The sequence below is a fragment of the Lithobates pipiens genome, unplaced genomic scaffold, assembly GCF_037356315.1.
Source record: "Lithobates pipiens isolate NorthernLeopardFrog02 unplaced genomic scaffold, aLitPip1_a1.2 Scaffold_19, whole genome shotgun sequence".
Classification (NCBI taxonomy): Eukaryota; Metazoa; Chordata; class Amphibia; order Anura; family Ranidae; genus Lithobates; species Lithobates pipiens.
The window spans coordinates 108,157,418-108,181,815 of record NW_027507764.1 but is presented as its reverse complement, the minus strand read 5'-3'; the positions used below and the strand labels follow the sequence as shown (position 1 = coordinate 108,181,815).

The 24,398-nt window shown below is 42.2% G+C and overlaps 1 protein-coding gene across 1 annotated transcript in view; it reads left to right on the top strand.

Moving 5' to 3' along the window:
- The window catches only part of UBE3C (ubiquitin protein ligase E3C), a 177,323-nt gene that overhangs the window by 89,613 nt on the left and 63,312 nt on the right, over positions 1 to 24,398 (top strand). Inside the window, exons 14-16 of the mRNA XM_077491145.1 lie at positions 826 to 1,058; positions 8,216 to 8,320; positions 13,902 to 13,989. Coding sequence (XP_077347271.1) covers positions 826 to 1,058; positions 8,216 to 8,320; positions 13,902 to 13,989 — 426 coding nt within the window. The remainder of the gene's footprint in view (positions 1 to 825; positions 1,059 to 8,215; positions 8,321 to 13,901; positions 13,990 to 24,398) is intronic.

Here is a 24,398-nt window from a genome sequence, read left to right as displayed (position 1 = left end):
ACCCCAGAACCGATGACTGCACAGTGGAGGTAAGAAAGACATGTTTGTTATTTAAAAAAAATAAAAATAAAACAAAGCTTTCCAAACACTTTAACAGCACCCCCCCTCTGCAAAAGTTAACTCCCAAATAAAAATAAAAAAACATTGAAATTTGACATTCACAAGAGATAACAGGAGTTTAGGAGCGATTAATGTTTTTACAGATCCTAAACGTCTCCAAAAAAGGCTTTCTTTTTCTTGCCTCTGAAGGTCCCTGTCAGAAAATGCCTGCAGTCATAATGTGCAAAGACCCATAGAATACAATAGACATGCTTCTACAGGCAGGTGAAAAAAACATGTCAAACGCCTGTAGAATCAACGTGCTTTTTTTTTTTTTTGCTCCAGTGTGCATGGAGCCTCGGTCTGTTCTTTGTAAGTAGTAGAGCCTTTGTAAGTAGTAGAGTCTCAGAATGCTGTGCACAGGGTCCAAATATCGGGCGGCATCAGCCGGTTCGTTAAAAAACAGTCAACATTTGACCCATGTATATGGCAGCCGGTTCGACAGAAGCCAGCCGTTCAGGAATGTCTGCCGAATGGCTTCCGATCAGTGCTCTTAACCAATGGCTGAGAGCACTGCTTGGGTTGTCCTGCCAAGAGAAAAGCTTTTAAAGGTGCTCCAGTGTGCATGAGACCTAAGTGTCATTTATGTTTACAGTTACAACTATTTACATAGTGATGTAATATTGTTGATATTATAAGCACATGTCTGCAAGTTATCCCATATTTCACGTTCTGAGCAGTAATGATATATATAATATTATTCTTTTCTCTTTTTTTTTTTGGCAGCTGTCGGTCAGCAGCAGTCCTCAATGATGCCTTTCACATTAGAGGAACTGATAGTATTGTCTCGCTGCCTAAGAGATGCTTGTTTAGGGATCATCAAACTGGCATATCCAGAAACAAAGCCAGAAGTGCGAGAGGAATATATGGCTGCTTTTCGAAGTGTTGGAGTAACAACCAATCTGGAGATGCAGCAACGTATACAAACAGAACAAAAAAGGTGGATCCAGCTTTTCAAGGTAACTAAGGCTATAGTCAGTGCAATTCTTAAAACAAACCTCTGCTTTACCCATGCAAGCAAATATACTTTAAACGTATATTTACTCTTTCAGGTTGAACTCTGGGCTTAATACAAGTCAAGAATCCTAAGTCGAAGCCAGGGCCAAGCCTGCCATGGGTTCCGATGGGTCCATTGGACCCTGGCAGGGATTTGAGAAAGGTGGCTCTTTAATTAGGCACTCGCCTTGCCTTGTGGCTGCCTAATTAAAGAGCTGCCTCTGGGGCTGGGTAGCAGAGCTCCCCGCTCTACCACACGGGCTGCTCTTTGATCTTGGATTCTCCGCCTGTGTGCTCAGCCGGCTCCTCTGGGTCCCTCTCTCCTGTGCCATGCAGCGCCACTCAGCCCAGTGTCCTCCCCAGCCAGAGTCCTGTCCCCCCTTTCGGCTGCATCCATTCCAGCTCCAGTGCAAAATTTAAGCATACAGGTGCTGCAGTGCAGGAGCCCTACGAGAGCCAGAGGACACCAGAGGCTTGTCTGCAAGGATCTACTGCTCCCCTACGAGGATGATGAGACCTCTGAGATGGTGGAACTCACACAGCCCCTTCTCTTCTGTGAGGCCGAGGAAAAGGAGCTCTATGTGAATACAGCACTGATAGAGGCAGAGCACTGAGATAGAGGACACGGACAGCAGCACTAAGAGACAGAGCACCGACACCAGCATTGAAAGAGACAGCACTGACACCAGCACTGTGATGGAGGACATTGACACCAGCACAGAGAGAGACAGAGCACTGGCATCAGCACTAAGAGAATGTGCACTGACACCAGCACTGAGAGAGACAGAGCACTCACACAAGCACTGAGAGAGACAGAGCACTGACACAGTGTGCACTGAGAGAGGCAGAGCATTGACGCCAGCACTAAAAGAGTGCACTGACACCAGCACTGGAAGAGACGGAGCACTGACATGAGCACTGAGAGAGACAGAGCACTGACACCCACTGAGATGGAAGACACTGACTCTAGCACCAAGACAGTGCACTAAGAGAGTGCCATGACACCAGCACTGAGATGGAGCACACGGAGATAGAGAACACTGACAATAGTGCTGAGATACTGACAGAGTTGCACTAAGAGTGCAATGACACCAGCACTGAGATAGAGGACACTGACACCAGCACAAAGACATTCTGCACTGAGAGTGGACTGACACCAGCACTTTAAGGCCTCTTTCACATGGGCGGCTGTTCTGCCGCTGTTAAAAGCATGTTTTGTTATTCTGAAATTCCAAGACTCCAGGCACAGCGATCACTTGCAGGTGTACATTGCAATTGGCTGCATTTACATGTGGCTGTGTTAGAATATTCTTGCCATTCCTGTTGTTTTTCTTTCCTTGTCGCTGCTGCTATCTGAGGAGAAATAATACACTGCAAACACATGCAGTTGGGTGCGGATAGCTGCAATGATTCGGTCCTGGATGTAGTCAAATACATTTTTTCTAACCACACAAAACCCCATGTAACGAAAACGTTGCTAAATGCAGTGTGTGAATGGGGCCATAGGAAAGCATTGTGTGAGTCTAGCAGCGGTAGATAACTCGATCTATCTGCAGCTAAAAGCTGAATTCTACCAGTGTGAAAGGGGCCTTGGGCTCTTAATATATGCAATATATACAGTCAAATTTTATTACCTTTTTTTCCATTATGAGCGTAAGTGGGGCCTCATGTTTAAGTTATGCCTAAAGCCTCACAGAGCCTAGAGCTGCATCTGAGGGGCAGCAAATTGATGCCCAAGGGGACTTTTTTTTCCAGCCCTGGTCAAAGAACACCCCCAGCCTGTTGTTCGTTACAAGAAATAGAAGCAGCTCACTGATGAGGTCATAATGCTACTTCCACCTCTTGTCAGTGTGTTCCCTGTCTATACATGTGTGCCCTGTAACAGAGCCTGATTCGTTTCTATTGCTGCCCTTTGGGGAAATGCTCTACAGAGAATCGCAGAAGGCTAATAGCAAGATAAATTCAGATACCTATACTAGTTAGCATGTTTGTTGACATTTAATTAATACAAAATTATATTTTGGTACACTATTTTATAAAAACTTTTCTTTTTTTTATCATTTTAGACAGGCAGTAAACTTTTTTAAATGAGTGTATTATTTTCTTTTAATACTATAACTGTGTCAGACAGCTACAGGTATAAACAGCGGAACAATGCTATCCCTAGGCTTCAGTGGCTTCTGCAAGTTGAAACCATTTTTTCCATTGAAGTCTTCGGCTTGCATATGATCACTTATGTCACAGCTGACACCTGATCAGCAACCAACAGATTGGTTCCCACTTATTAGTGAGAAACAAAGCTGCCACTGAGAAATCTGTCTGACAGCTAGAAACCATGCAATGAGTTCTCTTCTAGCTGTCTAAGGGAAATGTTTATTACTGTATCCTCAGCCTGTTTTTATAGATTGATTGAAAGATTGCAAGAGGGAATGGGTTTAAGAATACATATGTTAAAGGATAAGGTCACCTTTAAAAAAAATAAACGCACATTTATTTATTTTTTTGCAGGTAAAAAAATGTGCATTTACATTTTTATTTTATTTTTTAGGAGCCTGGAAAGCATTGCACCAGCGATCAACAGATCGCTGATGGACTGCAAGTTTCCTGCAGACTGTCGGTGTAAGCAGGAAGAATCAATCAACTACCAGAGCGCAAACAGCGCTGTGTTAGTTCATTGACAAGTACAAGCCGACATCCTCAAAGGTTGACCGTACATGTAGTTGATACATTCACAGATCTCTGTGAATGAATGATGCTGCCATGTGGGCGGAGCCCCTCACGGCCACGCTCTTTTCAAAAAGTGACAGCTGGTACTGGGAAGTTCTCCCTGTACTGCAGTCACACAAATGCAGCGGATCGCTGAGCAGCTGCAGGAGTGGGAACATGTTACATGTTCCACCCTAAAAACCTGTACCTAAAGGTGAACTTATCCCATTAAAGTGGTTATGAAGGCAGAAGGTTTTTTTAATCTTAATGGATTCTATTCATTAAGATAAAAAGCCTTCCGTGTGCAACAACCCCCCTAAAACTTACCTGAGCCCCATCTCTATCCAGCGATGTTGCACAAGAGACTCGGCTGTCCCAGACTCTCCCTCCTCATTGGCTAAGATGGCAGCGAAGCGCCATTGGTTCCTGCTGCTGTCAAAGTCAGTGAGTCAATGAGTAGAGAGAGGGTGTGGGCCAGGCCAAGGCTTCATGTCTGAAAAAACACAGAGTAGCGGCTTGGCTCGGGTGCCCCCAAAGCAAGCTGCTTGCTCTGGGGGCACTCAACAGGAGAGAGGGGCTGGGAGCACCGAATAGGGACTCAAGAAGAGGAGGATCAGGGCTGCTCTGTGCAAAACCACTACACGGAGCAGGTAAGTATAACGTGTTAGTTGTTTTTAACCCAAAAAATTTACTTTATTATCACTTTAAGAGAAATATGTAGGCTTTCATTGCTCTCCTCATTTTTAGAATTCTCTCTGTCTTTTCCTTCATTCCTGCCATGGAATGAGTATGCAGAAACTTTATTTAGAGGGAGTCAGAACTTCTGATCTGCATGCTAGTTATGGCTCAGTGATTCAGAAAAAGTAGTCAGAAAATCAACCAGGTAAATAGCATTATTGAAAAGGTGGTCAGTAATGGCAACCTGACAATTCAGGATGGTTTTCCTGGATTAGTCACAATTGTGAATTTATTATTTAACCCCTAAACAATGTACTTTATATAAGCAATGATCAAATTTGTTGCATGGCTTGTATTTCTTATGCAGTGATGGCTGAACTAAATTGAAGGATCTACTAAGTTATGGGCAGAAATAAAGGATGCATAATTCAGCGTAAATCCCAACATGTCATGTTTGAACCATCAAAATATTAACTCTCACATATGTTCGCAATCTTCACACTTTGGGTATTTATGATATCATGTTTAACTCAACAGCTGGAAGGCAACCAAATTGGTTATTTTTCCCTATTTGCAATTTTTTGTTGAATACATTAAAGTCCTGCTTAATTTGTAGCACATCAGGATTTGTTTAATGTTGGGGTTAATGGAGCAAATGGAAAGCAAATCACTTGGTGGAGACACATGGAGAATACATCTTTCTTCTTTATACTAAGGTCAGCACTTGGAACTTTGAAAAAAAAAAAACAACCCTGAATAGTTCCAGTGTAAAGAGCGAAGGACTTTGATTTAGTAAGCTGATTTTTTATTTCCTCCAAAGCAAACAGATCCAGTCAGCTAAAAAAAAATTCTGTTCATTAAAGACACAGGAGCAGGAGAAATGCATTTTCCAAATTGAATGCTAGATTTACTGTCCGTTTAATACTAGCGACCTCTCGCTCAGTAATGTTCAGCTCAAGTCATCAGCTGTCCCTCCGGGTCTTTTATCACTGCTTTTGTCAAGCTATCTATTTAATTGAAAGAAGTTAATTGAATGAAAATGATCAACTAAGCTTGTATTAATATTGCTAATGGAACTTTCTTCTTGGCCATGTTTGGAGAGAGATGTCACGCTAGACTTTAGGAAGGACCCATTAATGCGTGCACTTAACCTGATGGGCTAATTAAGCAATGCTTATTCATTCTACAAGCCTACAATAGCCTTGATCCAACCCATTCTGTCTGATTTTACAACACATTTCACTTACAAGCATAGGCCCAATGAACATTAGCTGAATTGAGACTAAATGGTAATGTTTTCATAAGAGGGGGAAACGGCGTTAATGTGTCATAATATGCAAGGGTTTGATGCAAGTCTTCTGCCCGAGTTCCATTTAAGTCTCAAATAGAGCAGAACAGTTTTGTTAATGTGCTTAACGATTGCTCCTATTTAAGGAAACCTCAGACTCACAAATCTGTTGCAGTTTCCTGTTTCCAGAGCTGGACAGATCCTGGAAGCCAAGTCGCCATGCACCAAAAATGACGAGTGCCACTGATATCTTTCAGCTGTGATTGGAAGCCCATGATCTCTGGCTTCTAAAGGTGCCTGGTGGCTCATAGCTGGAATTAATAGCTCCTGAATTCTTCATTAATTTGTCTGTCACGCACTTAGAGGGCAACATTATGGCTTGGTGTTTTAGTTCCTTTATATTTCAGCATTGAGGTCATGAGTTTGATCCCTACCAGGATGCTTTGTGCATACATATTTCGCTCCCTGTGTTTTTCCATGGGTTCCCAATTGGTGGTCTAGTTTCTGCTATCCAAAAATGTATTGGAAAGTTAAATGAATTTGTTTAAGAGAATAATTGCAAATCTAGGACCTGGCACTGGTGGCTCTTAAAGCAGTATTAAACCCTAAAGCAAACATTTATTATATTGCAGCTTACCAGATCATAGATACAATGACTGCACTAAGCTGGCCATAGATGGAGCCATTTTCTTTCATTGCAGGAAAGAAAATTGCTTGATTTCCCCCATCAACACCTACTGTCAGTGTTGGAGGATTCCCTCTCACTGAGCCATTGTGTTGTCTCAGTGGCGGTCCCCTCCAGGAAAACACAGTGATTACTGCTAGCGACTATAATAGCCGATTGCAATAAATCCAACAGGCTGGTCATACACAAGTTGATCGATCAACTTACGTGACCCACCTGAGTCCTGTATGCCCATGTACCCGTCTGCAAGTCTTCTCCCCTATCTTCCTTTTCTTACAGAAAGATTGGACAGCAGCTGGGGCCACTGGCTCCTGCTGCTAGCAACTTAAATCGAGGAGGGGGGGTGGTGGTTGGGCAAGAGGGAGACCCCAGAAGAGGAGGTTTGGTGCCGCTCCCATTACCATTGCACAGAGTAGGCAGGTATGCAATGTTTATTTTCATTTTAAAAAAATGCCTTTAGAATTTAACTCTCTGTAGCTCAAAAAAAAACAGGAAAAAGGGTTTTGCCTATATACACCATAAACCTTTTCATTGTCCTAATGTGATTATTGTGATATTTTAACAGACGCCCCCAACAACCATGACATTTTTTGATTTTCAAAGTCAGACACCCGGAGTGATAGTTTGCCTGTTTTTTTTGCTTTAAGATGGTTGGGAATCAATGAGAGCCATTCTATATGTGTGCCTGCCCAAAGACTTACATCATCAAGAATGATCCTTAATGCATGAGAGAGGGGAAAGGAGGGAGCACTGACAACGGATGAGCCATAGTGAGCCTGTAAATGACGTCATCGCTACCAGGCACTGGTAGCTGCTGATGCGTGTTCTTTCCTCTCCCTGCAGCCGCCGCTGGCTGTCACATGAGAAATCACATGACGGGAGCTGCTTGAAAAATAGGGAAGTACTGTATACAGATCTTTCTTACACAGGTTAGTCAGAAAAGGAGGAGAGAAGGAGCATATTTAAGATTAGTTGCGTTTATCCCGGAATTCTACTTTAATGCAGTTATAGATTAAAGAGGAAGTAAACCCTGATGGATTTACTTCCTCTTTCATTCCCTGCAAAGGTAAAGCATAATGGACTACTGTCTTTCGGCAAATATCTCCTAAACCGTGTAGGTTTAGGAGATATTTCTTGGACCTACAGGTAAGCCTTAATCTAGGCTTACCTGTAGGTCAAAGTTGGTTGTAAGGGTTTACAACCACTTTAAATAATATATAATTTTTATGTATTTTCTCAATGCAAGCAGAACCTGATATCAACTTGGAAAAATTCTCTTGCAGTTCCCTGTTCAATAGAGCTTAGACTGGGAGAGGGAGAAGTAGCACAAGTCTCTGCCTCTTACAACCCCCTGTGTAGCATCACTCTGGGAGGGTTGGGGCTGCACTAGGAGCAATCGGGTGTACCGCGTGCAAATGTGCTGACAAGGATCATGCTAATAGGAGAGATCAGAGGGAGCATAGAGATGACCTTCTCAGTCAGCTTCTGTGAATTAACATAAAGGTGTCAGCAGTGTATTCAATATTTGTAACCGATAAAGTAGTATCATCCTCCTTGGCTGTGCAGTTGGCAGACATGTATACATCTCACAAGTGAATGGATAGAGGTAAGCATCATTTGGCAGATAAAACAGCCCCATATATGTATTTCATCTGTGAATTGGTCTGGAGTTCATCTTTAAAACTTTTATAATTTTTATGATTCATAGCACATAAAGTACTGTACTAATATAGTCTATTGACATTTCTGTTCGTTGTCTGCAGGTGATAACAAACTTAGTAAAAATGTTAAAGTCTCGGGATACCAGGAGAAATTTCTGTCCACTCAATCACTGGTTGTCGGAGCAAGAGAACATTAAAGCTGACAAAGTGAGTTTCTTCCTCTTTGTTGAATAAAAGAGTTTCCATTTCCTGAGAGCTGATTGTATGGTAAACAGCACAATTAGTAGTCTTCGTGTTTTATTTTAGAGCCCTTTAACACTGACAGAGCAGCCGTGTTAGCAGTAAAGCGCTGCTAGTTTTAGCGGCACTTTACCATTAAGACGCGCTTTCAGCTGCTAGTGGGGCGCCTTTAACCCCTGCTAGCAGCTGAATAAAGGGTTAAAAAGCGCCGCTGCCGAGGCGCTTTACAGGCGCTTCAGATGCACTGCTCATTGATTTCAATGAGCAGGGGTGCTTTAGGAGTGGTGTATACACAGCTCCTAAAGCGCCCCGAAGATGCTGCTTGCAGGATTTTTTTTAATGTCCTGCCAGCGCACTGCACCATTGTGAAAGCACTCAGGCTTTCTCACTGGGACTGCAGAAGAGGCGTTTTTCAGGTGCTTTACAGGTGCTATTTTTAGCGCTAAAGTGCATGAAAAACGCCTTCAGTGTGAAAGGTCTAAGGGTTGTATAGACTATGGGATCAATTCACCAAAGCATAACGCAGGATATGGTCATTGTGTGATATTTGCTACATTTTACAATTTGTTATATTCATCAAGGCTGGCTTAAAATCTTTGTGTTGCTGAAACTCACTAAAATGTTTATTTCATTGTAACTCCTAGTACTGTTTGTGGTGTGATTCCTTTAGAATGTCGCCAATGCACGTGCAATACAGTGCTCCACAAAACACATTCCAATCGCCAACTTTGTGTTTTCCACCTGCGTAAGATGTGACTTGATCATGAAGTTTCTTGGTGTCATTTATTGCCCTGTACATACAACCTGTAGTTTAGTAAATCTTCACATTCCTGTGTCAGCATTTTAAGTTTTTGTTGAAACATGAGGCATGCAGCGTGGCACTGCACAGGTTAACACGTGACCTGTCTATAGTGCGAGACCTGACACTTCCTGTGAAGAAACTATATATCCCACAATTTCTGGGTTTCTCGGTGTAGTGCTTGTGCAGGTGAGAGCTACAGAGTAATTAGATCTGACACAAGCAGGAAGAACATTCAGACACACAGAGAGCTCACTCGTGTTGTGTTTCATTACATTAGCACTCCCACTTTTGTGATGCAACACAGAATGGATGTTGAGGCATGCATTGGATGCTGTGTGACCCAGAACAGGAAGTTGTCCTCTCCCCTTTGCGCATAAGGACAAGCTAGCTAAAGAAATACGTGAACATTTGAGAATAGATCAGCTATGACACTAAAAAGTGCAGGCACAAAATGTGAGCCACCACTATACAAGGTAAGGCAAACAAACAACACAAGAAATAGAACTATAATAATATCTAGGTAAAACAACAAAATTGCTTGAAAGTGTACAGTACCTTTAAGCTTTGAAAATTAAGATTAGAAGGTGATGGGTTGCCATGCACAGCTGCTCCAGATTCTATCTGCTCCTGTTTTAATAAATCCCCCATCCGGTGTGTTCTGTACTATGCAACATTTTGCATCTTAAAATAAATGGGCTACCTTAAAGAACAAACATGCGGGCATGCGGAAGTGTGACAGGGCTCTTAAAGTGGTTGTAAACCCTTACAACCAACTTTGACCTACAGGTAAGCCTAGATTAAGGCTTACCTGTAGGTCCAAGAAATATCTTCTAAACCTACACGGTTTAGGAGATATTTGCCGAAAGACAGGCACCACTGCACTGAGCACGCCGCGGTCAACGGCGATATGCCGCGAGTGTCGGCTCCCGTGCGCATGCGCGGGAGTGACGTCATCGCGGCTTCGCCAAATGACAGCGGCGGAGCAGCGAGACCCACCGAGAAGATGGATGCGCCAAACAACAGGGGACAGCGGTGACTTCGCTGGTAGGTAAGTGACACATAATGGACTACTATACGATGCATAGTAGTTCATTATGCTTTACCTTTGCAGGGAATGAAAGAGGAAGTAAACTCATCAGGGTTTACTTCCTCTTTAAGGTTTCAATGCATGGACTGGCTGAATTTCCCAACCGCACACATTTTGTTAGATTTTTGATGTATTTTTTCATGTGAAAGGCAATTGGATAGATTTTTCTATAGACCAATTTCCTGGACACCATGTCTGATATGCTTGAAAGCTATTTTTCATAGAATTTTCTAGGCAATTTGTTTTATGAGGTAAATCACCAGGGCTCTTGGATTTGGCATGCAGAATGTGATAACACATGTGCATTACCAATTTGTACACACACACTAGGGTCAATTTAGAAATGTTGAGAGAAGCCACGTAGCCTACCAGCATGTCTTGAGGAGTGTATGAGAAAACCAGTGTACCCGGGGGAAACTAGTGGTGCACTGAAATGAAAATTCAGGATGCACTTGGCCGAAATGGGAAAGTTTAAAAAAAAAAAAAAAAAAAAAAAAAAGAAAGAAAAAAAAAAAAAAAAAAAAAAATATATATATATATATATATATATATATATATATATATATATATATATATATATATATATATATAATTGTAGTATATTTGGCTTTTTAATTAATACCCTGAATTTAAATCAGTATGATTTTATTTTTCGCCCATGATTGGCCCCCTATAGATCGTTGCATCCCTAGAGAAAACCCACACGTATGCAGGGATAACATGCAAATTCCATGCATGTTAACAAACCGTTTCATGATAAATATCATATTCTACACCTACGGTATGTGATATATTGATGTTAATTAAACATTGAGATGGAAAAAATACCTTGAGACTGTAATGAACACAGTAAGATGTCACACCAACAATTACTATATTTGATAGCGTAAAAAAAAAACACTCACCTTTTCACCATGAAAATCGGGTGCAAATATCGTGTGCATGTTGGCTGCCTCGGAGGGGACAGGGAGGGGGGGGAAGGATGAGCGCCATCAGATCACATACAGTGAGAATTTCTTGTTTACTTGGCGGCCTCTGTAATAGGAAGTCTTGTCTCCTGAGCCGCCATTGGACCACTGTTAAATACCTATCAGAGATTTGTAGCAGCAACAGATCTCTTGGCTGTTTATTTTGTGAATAGCTCATAGCTTGTTTCTTCAGTTGTTTTCCCAAAGCTTTTTATAAGCTAGCTGCTAATATTTGGTAACAAAATTACCATAATGAAACTTGTACTGGACTCTTCCTCAACATAGACAATTATACATACTGAAAGTGGTTGTAAACCCCTATAACACACTTTGACCTACAGGTAAGCCTAGATTAAGGCTTACCTGTAGGTCCAAGAAATATCTCCTAAACCTGCACGGTTTATGAGATATTTGCCGAAAGACAGGCACCGCTGTCTACGGCGCATGCGCCGTAGACAGCAGCGCACTGAGCGCGCCGCGGTCAACGGCGATATGCCGCGAGTGGCGGCTCCCATGCGCGGGAGTGACGTCATTGCGGCTTCACCGAATGACGGCGGCGGAGCAGCAAGACCCACCGAGAAGATGGATGCGGCAGACTACAGGGGACAACGGTGACTTCGCTGGCTCCTGTGTCAAGTAAGTGTTACATAATGAACTACTATGCGATGCATAGTAGTCCATTATGCTTTACCTTTGCAGGGAATGAAAGAGGAAGTAAACTCATCAGGGTTTACTTCCTCTTGAATATCCCTCCTTCTTTTCTCAGTTGTATGCTGTATAAGGCTTGCTTCACACCTAGGCATTCTGTGCGTCCTGTGTTTGCATGGGCACATCAGCCCATTTACTTGAATAGGCTGCTGTACCTGTGGGAAATACAGGAAAAAGGTCCCGGCATCTTTTAAAGCCACAGGGAAAAACACATAGCTCATATGCACCATTCGATTTTCCGCACCCAAAAACTTGGGTTTAGCTGCGTGGGGTGCAATTAAGTATTTTGACTATTGGTGGTTGCGGGTGTAGAAACTGGTGCTATTCCCGCACCCACACAAGTGTGAACCTATCTTTAGAGTTTGTGTTGCAGTATCCACACTATTCTTACCTTTTAAGCAGAGATTACTAACCACATTCAGATGAATGGCCATAAACAACCCAATACTGAAAAAATATTCTCAATTTTCAACCACTGTATATATGCTGCTCCAACTAATACTCAGTATTAAGTACTCAAAATTATATACATTCAAAGTGCATTTGTGAACCATACATAAACTCTATTTTAAAACTAAAAACTGTCTCTGAAAAGTGGTGCTTATATGGTGAATCTCCTGAAACATACACTTGTACCATATGTATTTCTTGTATTATCTTGCTGTTCAGTCCATAAAACATTTTCAGTGGCTCCCACCACCAATGTGCCTGTGCACTCACCTTAGACTTTGGACCTGTTTAAAATAAGGTCAAGCGCACATTCCTCTCTGGGGATCAATGCAGCCTCCACTCAGGGGACATCACTGATGATATTCCTCCTCAGTCTCTCAACAGTGGTCATATGTGAAACGTTAGGAAAAAATAGGCACGTGACTCCTCTAAGAACTTGAGCTGGTTCTTGTCTCTACTTGTGTGTCTGGCCATGGGGAGGTTTATTACAGAGGATATTAGACAAACAAATGTTTGTGACCCGTGCACGTCTCTGCACCTCCAGCATGAGCAATGTGGCTGTGTGCATACGCCATAATAATCTTTTGAGGTTTGGCGTCAATCCTGAGCTCTTCTGTGTAATGGAAATTTAAAGTGAACAAAATAAAAATAGTACATCTGTTCCACTGTGACCATGGCTGGTCCATGTGCTTCTATGCCCTGCTTGAATACCAGGCAGATATCATGGGAGAAATCTGATAATGGCCGCCTTTAGCCAAGAAGGCAGTTAAAAGAAGTAATGTTTATATGCAAGGTGCAGTAACCTATCATTTCCAATCAGATTTAAAGGATAACTGTTTGCCCCACGATCATTTTAAAATGTGGGCAGGTAAGTGGTGCAGTTGATGAGGTTGCTGGTAGCAAGGAAGGGAGGCAAATTTACAGTTTTACTTTAAAGTTTTCCATAGTCAGATTAGTTATACTAAGCCTGTTTTAAACCTGGGAACTTTGACCTGAGCATATGATGAAGAAATGTATAAGAAGAGGTTGCCTACAGTGAAAATCATTTGCCAGATCTGTCATTAGATCCAAAACATAAAAAGACAGCTAAGCTATATGCAAATCTCAACCTTTCATTAAAAAAAATCCCAAGATTGACTCTTTCCCCTCCCACCTGCTGCACCTGCCTATTTGTTTTTTAATGCGATGACCTGCCTTACTTACCTATCATGATGCTTTGAGAAGGGACAGGTCAAGCTTGACATTCCCAGGAAAAGTGAGATTTGCATACAAATTCTACTGTTTTTATCTCTTAATCTCTGAATCTACTCATTGTGATGACATGCATGTTTAATGGAAAGTAGCCTATGCAGTTTTTCATTGGATGCTCAGTTTGTGACATTGTTTTGTTTTACTATCATATTCAAATGCTTGGGCTAGCCTTTGATCTCTTATCCAGGAGAGTGGTTTCAACTTAGAATATGTTGGTGAAATCTGTAAACTTATTGTTTCTTGTTAATACATTTTTGACACCATTCTAATTCTCAATTTTAGGTTACCCAACTGTATGTACCATCAGCTAGGCATGTATGGAGATACCGGAGAATGGGGAGGATAGGACCCTTACAGTCTACATTAGATGGTAACTAAATCTTCTAGACTGCCTATAAAATTTATTTTAAATTGGCATTCATTCGGGATGTTTTATTAGGGCTTTGTGGAAATTAAAGTGGAGCTGTTGCATCCAATCAGATTGCAGCTATCGCTATTTCGAGTTAGAAACAAGTAAACATGTCTGTTTTACTACTGATATATTTTCCATATCTTCAGCTTTTGTACATAAGGCCCATTGCTTGTTAAATGCTGTGATATAGTTTGGTAACCCAATTAAAAGTTTACGTTAAACATAAACTGTCAGAGATTTTCAATATAAAAAACAAAACAAAAGACTTGCCTAATACTAGACACCTTTGTCAACAGGTCTTACTAACTCACTAGGAGCCTTAAGCCGGGTACACACTAACCGTTTTTTTTTCCCCCCCGCAAGAAAAACCTGACGGCTCTGGTCGGAGCCACTGTACTAACTTTGCAAGGGTAGTTCAGCGATCTCGCCTGCTGAGCTGTTGTGTTCTGACGGGGGCGGCCCCCCACCAGTATGATCCGATCAGCGTTCTCTGCCATTGGCTGAGAGCACTGATTGGGAGTCGATCGGCTGCTGGTTTTCCAGCATGCACGTCCGACAGAAGCCAGACCGACATACACACAGGCCAAATTTCAGCCTTTTACTTTTTTTTTTTTTTTTTTTTTTTTTTCTGGATCAACATTCGGCCCCTGTACACCCAGCTTTACTGTAGTAAGAAACTCTGCCAACTGCCATTTCACTGCCCAGTGAGGGTGTTCCAGTCACCATTAAGTTGCTTTCACTGGACATGAAAGGGGCAATTGATGATCAATCAATCTTTATCATACATCACGGGACACATAGCCATAGTATTAACTATATGGGTATATAGGCACCTTCAGGTGATGGACACTAGCACACCCAATACAGGAAGTTCACTCCCTATATAACCCCTCCTCCTACCAGGAGTACCACAGTTTTTTCTCCAGTGTCTAAGGTGTTGGTCACGAGTGAAGATGTGCTCTGAAGAGCTCCGCTGGGGGGGATCCTTGCTGGATTTAAACAGCCTCCACAGACCGGATCTATCCAAAGTGCCACTGAGGCCAAAGTGGATGGTACCCGGGCCTCCTATAGGAAAAACAATGTTTTGCCTGTAATGCCTCTCTTTGCAGGGCAGGACCCCGGGACCCAGGGCTTTGGTCATGCTCACATTACCTAAAGTTTTTCCTGGTAGGGTGCTATACAGGTCCAAGGGTGGTAGAACCCCGAAAAAAAGGGGAACGGTCCTTGATGTTTTGCTAACACAGCCCGCCGTGATTGGTGAAGTTTGGATCTGTCATCAGCAGTATCCCGCGGCGAGGATAAGGTTAAGGAAGAAGCCTAGGAACTGTAAAAAATCCACCTATGTTTTTTTTTTTTTTTTTTTCTTGGGGAAAAATGTTGTCATGTCTTAAATCTCCACTAGAGGGAGTAAATGCACGTACCTTAATTTGTTGTCTTCACTCCCTCGGAAGTACAACATAGGCAGAATTCTTGCCTTTCTACAATTAGGAGTAGAGATGAAGCTGGCCTTGAGTACTATTAAGGGACAAGTCTCAGCATTTTCGGTCTTATTTCAAAGACCGCTTACTTTGCATTCTTTGGTCTGGGTTTTTATGCAAGGGGTGATGTGGCTTTACCGCCATTCAGATCTCCTTTGAACCCTTGGGACTTGAACTTAGTTTTGTCAGTGTTACAAAAACAGCCATTTTAACCAATACAGCATATTCCCTTAGTCCTTCTGACAAGGACGTTAGTGTTCTTGGTTGCTATATCCTCAGCAAGGAGGGTTTCGGAATTGGCTGCTGTTTCTTGTAAAGAGCCATATTTGATCCTTCACAAGGACAGGGTCGTGTTGCGTGCTCGTCCAAGTTTTCTTCCTAAAGTGGTCTCAGGCTTTCACCTGAACCAAGATATTGTCCTGCCATCGTTTTTTTCCAAAACCATGTTCCAGGGAAGAGAAGTCACTACATTGTCTTGATGTGGTGAGAGCGGTCAAAGTCTATTTAAAGACAACTGCTCAGATCCGGAAGACTGATGTCTTATTTGTGTTGCCAGAAGGTCCTAGAAAAGCACAGGCAATGTCGAAATCCACTGTCGATAAGTGGATTTAGCAAGTTATAATTCAGCCTTTATGGTTTAAAAGTTAAGACTCCACCTTTTCAAGTCAAAGCACACTCTCCCAAAGCAGTTAGTGCTTCTTGGGCAGTGAATCACTAGGCCTCCATGGCTCAGATCTGTAAGGCTGCAACTTGGTCTTCAGTCCATGCATTCACCAGGTTTTATCAGGTGGATGTACGAACATGAGGATATCGCCTTTTTGGTCCTCAAGTCTGTGGGTGCCCTAGGGGTTGTGTCTCCCTCCCCTCAAATAGCATTGCTGTCGGATGTCCCATATAGTTAATACTATGGCTCTGTGTCCCGTGATGTACGATAAAGAAAATAGGATTTTTAGAACGGCTTACCTGTAAAATCCTTTTCTTGGAGTACATCACGGGACACAGAGGTCCCTCCCTTCTTTTGGAGATTTGTGTATATTGCTTTGCTACAAAACTAAGGTACTCCTGGTAGGAGGAGGGGTTATATAGGGAGTGAATAAATGAAAAATAGCAGTGTGCTAATACGTGAAGATTTTGATGAATGGACAAAATTGTGGTACCAAATTGTAATTCGAAATTGTGATTAGAATTTTACTGCAGCTGTCACTAATGTGCTCCCACAAATGACAATATGAAAATGTGACAGCGCTGCTAGACTATACCAAAAAACAAAAAAAACTTCCAGTGATCATGTAGTATTTAAAAATAAAGTGATGCAATATATAATAATAAAAGTCCAATAATGAGTAATGGAAAATGGCCACTCACCTCCTTTATGCGACCCCGAGGGGTCAAATACGCATTTGCACTTGGTGCCAATACACCCTTCAAGGAATCCTCTGTAATCTTTAACCACTTCCCATCCAGGCCAATTCTGACATTTCTCTCCTACATGTAAAATTCATCATTTTTTTTGCGAGAAAATTACATAGAACCCCCAAACATTATATATATATATTTTTTTTTTTTTTTTTTTTTTTAGAAAAGACCCTAGAGAATACAATGGCGGTCGTTGCAACTTTTTATCTTGCAGGTTATTTGCTTTTTTTGGGGGGGAAAAAAACAGTTTCATGGTTAAAAAAAAAAAAAAACATTAAAGTTAGCCCAATTTTTGTTTTGCATAATGTGAAAGATGAAGTTACGCTGAGTAAATAGATACCTAACATGTCATGCTTCAAAATTGCACACGCCTGTGGAATGACGCCAAACTTCAGTGTGTAAAAATCCCCATAGGCGACGCTTTATATATTTTTTTTTTTACTGGTTACATGTTTTGAGTTACAGAGGTCTAGGTCAAGAATTATTGCTCTTGCTCTAACGTGCGCGGTGATACCTCACGTGTGGTTTTAACACCGCTTTCATATGTGGCGGGACTTGCATATGCGTTCGCTTCTGCGTGCAAGCACGCGGGCAGAGGGGCGCTTTACTTTTTTATTTTGTTTTGTTAATTTTATATTTAGTTTTTTTTAGTTTGACACTAAATTAAAAAAAAAAAAAAAAACATTTTTGATCACTGAGATGTGGGGTCAGTAAGACCCCAAATCTCACCTCTAGGCTGGGAAGCCTGAAATTAAAGATCACGGCTTCCCAGCCAAGGCGCCGCCATTTGTTTGAATGCAGAAGCCAGGCATGACGTCATAACATCGTGCGTGGCCTCCAAACAATCATAGAGACTCTGGCAACCATCTGGTCCACCGGAAATCTCTATGATCACCATCCGGGGCCGGTGGATCCTGTCTCAGACTCACCGATGGAAGCGGTGAGCCGTAAGACCGATCAAGTGGCGGAGCAGCTGTTATGATCATTCTTATGGTGTAGGGCAGGGATATGCAATTAGCGGACCTCCAGCTGTTGCAAAACTACAAGTCCATGCAATCATGCCTCTGCCTCTGGGTGTCATGCTTGTGGCTGTCAGAGTCTTGCTATGCCTCATGGGACTTGTAGTTCTGCAACAGCTGGAGGTCAGCTAATTGCATATCCCTGGTGTAGGGAATCGCCGGCACTTAAATATGATATCTGAATGACGTTTCCAGCTGCAGGTATCATTCAGATATACCCCTGCAAAGTCAAGGACGTACCTTGGGCAGGAAGTGGTTAACCGGCTCAAACGACGCGATCAATGGCCAACATAAGTCTCATCCACTATGCTGCTTTCACATTTAAGACCAGTAATGTGGAAATACATATGAAAAAAACAAGAAAAGGTGCCTCCTATAGTACGTATCCAAAGGGTAAAAAATTCTCCATCCCAGCTAGCAATAAACTCACATTTAATAAAACGAATAAAAGCATAGAAAATACAAATATGAACAATCTCACTCGGAGTCGGTCAGTCCACCGTCAGGCTCCACCTCCTCCTAGTTTTGCCACCTCCCACTTGGCTTCATCTGGAGGAGACGCCAAGTGGCTGTGGCGGGACCAATATATAGTGTACAATATGGAATAAACAGTGATTACCTTAGTTGTGAATAGCTGTGGCATTCAAAGACGCACGCACATGCACAGTAGCACTACCTCATGTCAGTAGGACACGATGTAAACAAACAACGCACCACTAAGACGCACTTCTGGTTAAAAAGCAGCTTTGTGGCCCACTTCCAGTCATGGACTGGATAAAACCTAATGGGCTTAAAAAAAAAAAAACTGGTTGAAAGTGAGGACCTAATAATATCATATAGAGGTGGAACCCTCAACTAAATGAACATTACACCATACATCTTAGGAGCAATGAGCAATTATATAGGGAGTGAACTTCCTGTATTGGGTGTGTCAGTGTCCATCACCTGAATGTGCCTATATACCCATATAGTTAATACTATGGCTCTGTGTCCCGTGATGTACTCCAAGAAAAGGATTTTACAGGTAAGTCCTATTTGTTTTTTTTGTTTTTTTTTAGTTTTTTTTTTTGATTTGAACTCAGGGAGCTGAAGGGGAAAAAAATGAGGTGCTTGCAAGGAGCTCGCTGTATTAACTATGCAATGTTAGTACAGTGATCTCTCCGCTTTGCTATTGTGTTCTGACGGGACCCCCCCAGCCAGAACACACTGGCCACCCCTCACAGCCATTGGCTGCCAGCGCTGATTAGATTCCGATTGGCTGCTGCTTTTCCAGAATGCCCATTTGACAGAAACCAGACATTAGACATAATTTTGCACACACTGGTCGAATGTTCAGCAGTTTCTGTTGAATCGGCTGATTATGCATCCCATGTGTACCACCCTTTACTCCAGTGTCTGTTTCAATTTCTTTTTGTGAAAGTCCCCTGCAGAACATAAAATTTCAAAAAAATCCCTCACTGCAGTACTCGCCTCCTTTTTAAAGGGGTTGATTCAAGGGGCGGGGGTACCTGTTTTAGAGGGGCACACAGAGGAGGGTTTTCTGGGTAAAAAGGTGACAGAAGGTATCTTGTGGTACCTGTTGTTAGGCAAGATTTTTTTTTTTTTTAAATATGGATGAAAGGTTGGATTTAAAGAAAAAAAAAAATTGGTTTAGTGTAATTAGCCATTTAAGCTAATTAAGCTAAACTGTGTGTGTGAACAGCTGGCTATATTTACCAGTAATTCTTCATTCTCCTACATTGGGCTTTTAATGCTTGGTGTATTGACATCATCTGATCATCATTCTCCCCATATATTGAAATCTTGAAGGTGAAATGTAGATCAACGTGACTAATTGACCAAGTTAATTGAGTTCCGGCTTTCTAATTGAGCCTTACCTTTGCTGCACATGCAGTTCTGCCTTTCACACACCTTAACCCCTTTGCTGTCAATTGCATTTTAGACAGAACAGTGAAACTGTAAGCATGCAATATTATTAGAGAGGGAACAAATATGATAGGATCACCTAGCAGTCATAACATACGTGGAGAAAATAAGATTGTGACTGTGGATTGTAAGGACATTGGTGTTACAACAAATTTCATTTGTCGGGTTAACAAACCATTTCCATTTTTCATTGTGTTCTGTTTAAGGGGAGCTCTGCCATCGTGTACTAAGTACAGTATTTTCCTGTCTTGGAAATAAAACTACCAACGGACTGATTTTTTTTAAAATGAATAATGTACCATCTTGTGTAATTGGGTTTCATAAAAGGTTGAAAAATCTCGCCCTAATCTTCCACATCTTGCCCAGAAGTTTGAACTGCAGTTTTTTGTTTGTGCTGTCTTTTTTGTTTGATAAACTCAACTTAAATGGGACCTGTACTGAGGAAGCTGTGCCCAGAAAAGCCAAGTAGAGGGCACAGTACTAGTCAACAGTAGAGTTGGGCGAACGGTTTGGGCTGAGCAAAAGTTCGGCCTGAACATCGCCTGTTTGCTCATTTGGTAAACACCTGAATTTGCAGTGCGTTTTGAAGGGTGTTTGCTCCTGCCGAATGCACTGCATGCAGCACAGTACATTCTAAGCCAATCAGGGTGCAGTGAATTGCTGGTTGTTAAGGAGTGGGCCAGGAAGCCAGCCACTGCATTCTTAACAACCGATGAGCCATCAGCTGTCAATGGACTTCCCCGCTGACAGCTGAAAAAAAAAACATTGCAGACAATAAAAAAGTGATAATAATAACCTGCCCCCATGACGTCACCGACTGATGCATGTCACTGGGGGACACACCAGGTGACATAACCAGGTGGCCCCCGCCCTTACCTATATAAGAACTGTCAAACCACAAGCCAGGCATTCGGTGGTTTGCCTTAGTTGATGGCGGAGCTTTTTTTTTTCTTTGCTTTTTCGGGGTCCGGCAGGCATCGTGATTGGCAATGGATTTACATTGGGGGGCGCTTTTTTTCATTTTTAATAAAGGAATTGTCAAAAACTGCCTCCTGTCTATTTATTTTTACTATTTTCTTTACCACATACTCATTCACATGGGGGGGTGGGGGTGGGATCTGTGGACCCCCTTGTTGAAGGGGGCTTCCAGATACAGAAGTAAATAGTTTGTTTGGTCCAATGCACTCTTTAAAACGGTATAATCCAGGTATATGCACCCACCTCCAGGAATAGCTAGCCGCAAATGCCCGCCCCCTCCCTGTTGTGTTATGGGAAACACACAATTCCCAGAACGCAACAGGGTCCAGTGAAGACGCGCAGCGCGACTCTCGCATGCGCAGTATTGAACCGGGCAGTGAAGCCGCAGCACTTCACTTCCTAATTCCCTGACCGAGGGTGGCGGGGGCAGCCGAGAGATCTGCTGCTGACATCGCGGGCACCCTGGACAGGTAAGTGTCCATTTATTAAAAGTCAGCAGCTGCAGTATTTGTAGCTGCTGACTTTTTTTTTTCTAAGGTGGCCCTCCTCTTTAACCGGTTCCCGACCAGCGCACAACGATGTACGTCGACAGAATGGCACGGGCAGGCATATTGGCGTACAGGTATGTCCAATCTTCAATGCCGCCCTGCCATCGGGAGCGCGCCACCGGCGGCGCGCTCCCGCGCTGGTCGGGACCCCCATGAGTCCGGTCGCGGGACTCGCGGACTCGATACTGCGGGTATACCCGCGATCGTCTCACGGGACGGCTGAATGGAGGAAATGCCGTGTAAACAGCATTTCTCCATTCTGCCTAGCAACTAGTGACGCTGATCTCTGTTCCATGTGATTGGAGCAGAGATCAGTGTTCACTAAATGAAAGCCCAACCCCCCCACAGTTAGTAACACACCCCTAGGAACACTTAACCCCTACACTGCCACCCACTGGTTAACCCCTTCACTGCCAGTGTCATTTACACAGGAATCGCTGCATTTATATAGCAGTGATTACTGTATAAATGACAATGGTCCCAAAAATGTGTCAAAAATGTCCGATGGCTCCCCCACAATGTCGCAGTCACAATAAAAAACGCTGATCGCCGCCATTACTAGTAAAAAAAAAAATAATAAAAAATTATTAATAAAAATGCTATAAAACTATCCCTATTTTGTAAACGCTATAACTTTTGCGCAAACCAATCAATAATTGCTTATTGTGATTTTTTTTTTTTACCAAAAATATGTAGAAGAATATGTATCGGCCTAAACTGAGGGAAAAAAATGTTTTTTTATATGTTTTTGGGGGATATTTATTATAACAAAAAGTAAAAAATAATGCGTTTTTTTCAAAATTGTCGCTCTATTTTTGTTTATAGCGCAAAAAATAAAAACCGCAGGGGTGATCAAATACCACCAAAAGAAAGCTCTATTTGTGGGAAAAAAGGACGTCAATTTTGTTTTGAGCCACGTCGCATGACCGCGCAATTGTCAGTTAAAGCGACGCAGTGCTGAATCGCAAAAAGTTGTCTGGTCTTTGACCAGCAAAATGGTCCGGTCTGTAAGTGGTTAAAGTACACTTGTTCTTACATTAAATTTGATTCAGCTAAATAGTTAACTTTAACGACTGAATAGAAGGCTCCAAGAAATTAAAAAAGCTTCTAAGTATGCTTGAACCCCCAAAAACTTGGGGCTCTGTACTGGGAAATGGCTTGAAAGGTCAATCTGCGGCCTCCTTCCTCCTGTACCGCATACCCTAATTTTGGTCATTCTGAGGGATCAATAATAGGATGTTTGTACTTGATGTAAAATCCTTTTCTTTTAGTACATTAAGGGAAACACAGCCCAATGATGCAAATGCAATCTGAGTTTTTACTGCCACCTACAGGAAAACTGGACACTAGAGACGTAAGACTGAAGGTCAATCCCTTTAAGGCTGTTGCCCCTCCTGCCTCACACCTGCCAAGGCATAGCAAGCAGTCCGAAGATAGGACACTAAAGCCAGATATACATTTGCCAATAATTGTCCGGTTTAACTTTTGGTCCAGTGACTGACTTTTATCAAAGGGATATGCTGAAAAAACAGCATCTGATCAGCTCTTGCAGCCAATACCCGCTTTGTCTATTAAGGGAAACAGTTTGATGATAATTGGGCAACCTAGGTATGTCCAACAAAAGTCCAAACGGAGGTATGGGCACACAAACACAGGTGAGCTGGCCCAACAAGAGAAAACCATGGAAAAAAGGAAACCATGAGCAATAAATGGCCACTTGCAGATCCTTTTGACCAAAACTACCTCTTGCTAGGGCATAAAATTGATCATGTAGAACTTGGAGAACGAAAGACTAGGTTGGCAGTGGCAAAGATCTGAGTCAGAGGCCTGATTTTGGAAAATCCCAAGAGGTAATAACTGCTCCAGTGGATTGGGCTTTATCAGGAAAAAGAGGCCTTCTATCTTACAACTCAGACTTGCAGAGCAACCTATCAAATCCACTTAGAAATTGTGGATCTGGAAGTATAATGCTGCATAAACACGACCGTTTTTTTCCATCAGAATAAACTCTGACGGAGTCCTGCTGAAACAGACTTGCGTACACACGTTCACCCCTAAAGTCCGATCGATTAGAACGCGGTGACGTACAACATGTACGACGGGACTAGAAAAAGGAAGTTAAATAGCCAGTAGCCAATAGCTGCCCTTGTGTCATTTTTGGTCCGTCGGAAGCAAACAGACGAACTGTTTTACCGATAGGAATTTGATTCCATCTGAAAGATATAAAACATGATCTATTTCTAGGTCTGTCAGAATTTTCGAAAGAAAAAGTCAGCTGAAGCCCATACACGATTGGAATATCCAATGGAATTATTCCGTTTGACCTTTTCTGCCGGGAAGTCCGACCATGTGTACGCGACATAGGAGTCATTTTAAGACTTTCTGACCATAACAACTAAATAGATTTAAGCGGGTTTCTTAAAGTAGAGACAATACTAGATTTAGATTCCACGATTGAAGTGGAGGCCTTGCAGAATTTGCAACATCCACAAACAGTTGTATGAAAGTATAAATCGGTGAATTATAAGCAAGGGGATTCTAAAAGGGAATTTACAGGGCAGATACCTGAACCTGGATGTGCTAAGGGCCAAATGTTGTTCTTATCCTAATTGAAGAAAAGAAAGAACATGGCCCACTGAAAAGCCACATGAAGAAAACCCACAGAGGCTCACACCAATGATCAGAAGACCTCCACGGCTGATAATAAAATGTTCAAGAACCATCAATTGGAAAACTATTGTGGCAGTGGCCACAGCATGTTAAAAAAAAAAAAAAAAAAAGATTAAATGGGTCAGCGTACCATACTCTGAGGCTAAACTGGAACTCTAAAAGTGAATAGCTTGCTTTCACTTTGGATCTATCATAGTCAAAGTTGCAGTGGAGGAAAGACATGATTGGGGCATGCCGATCCCATAGTATTACCAGGATATCTGCTGCATTTGTCAATGGAACCTGTGGCCTAGAGACAAATATGACCCGCTTTTTGTTGAACCAAGAGGCTT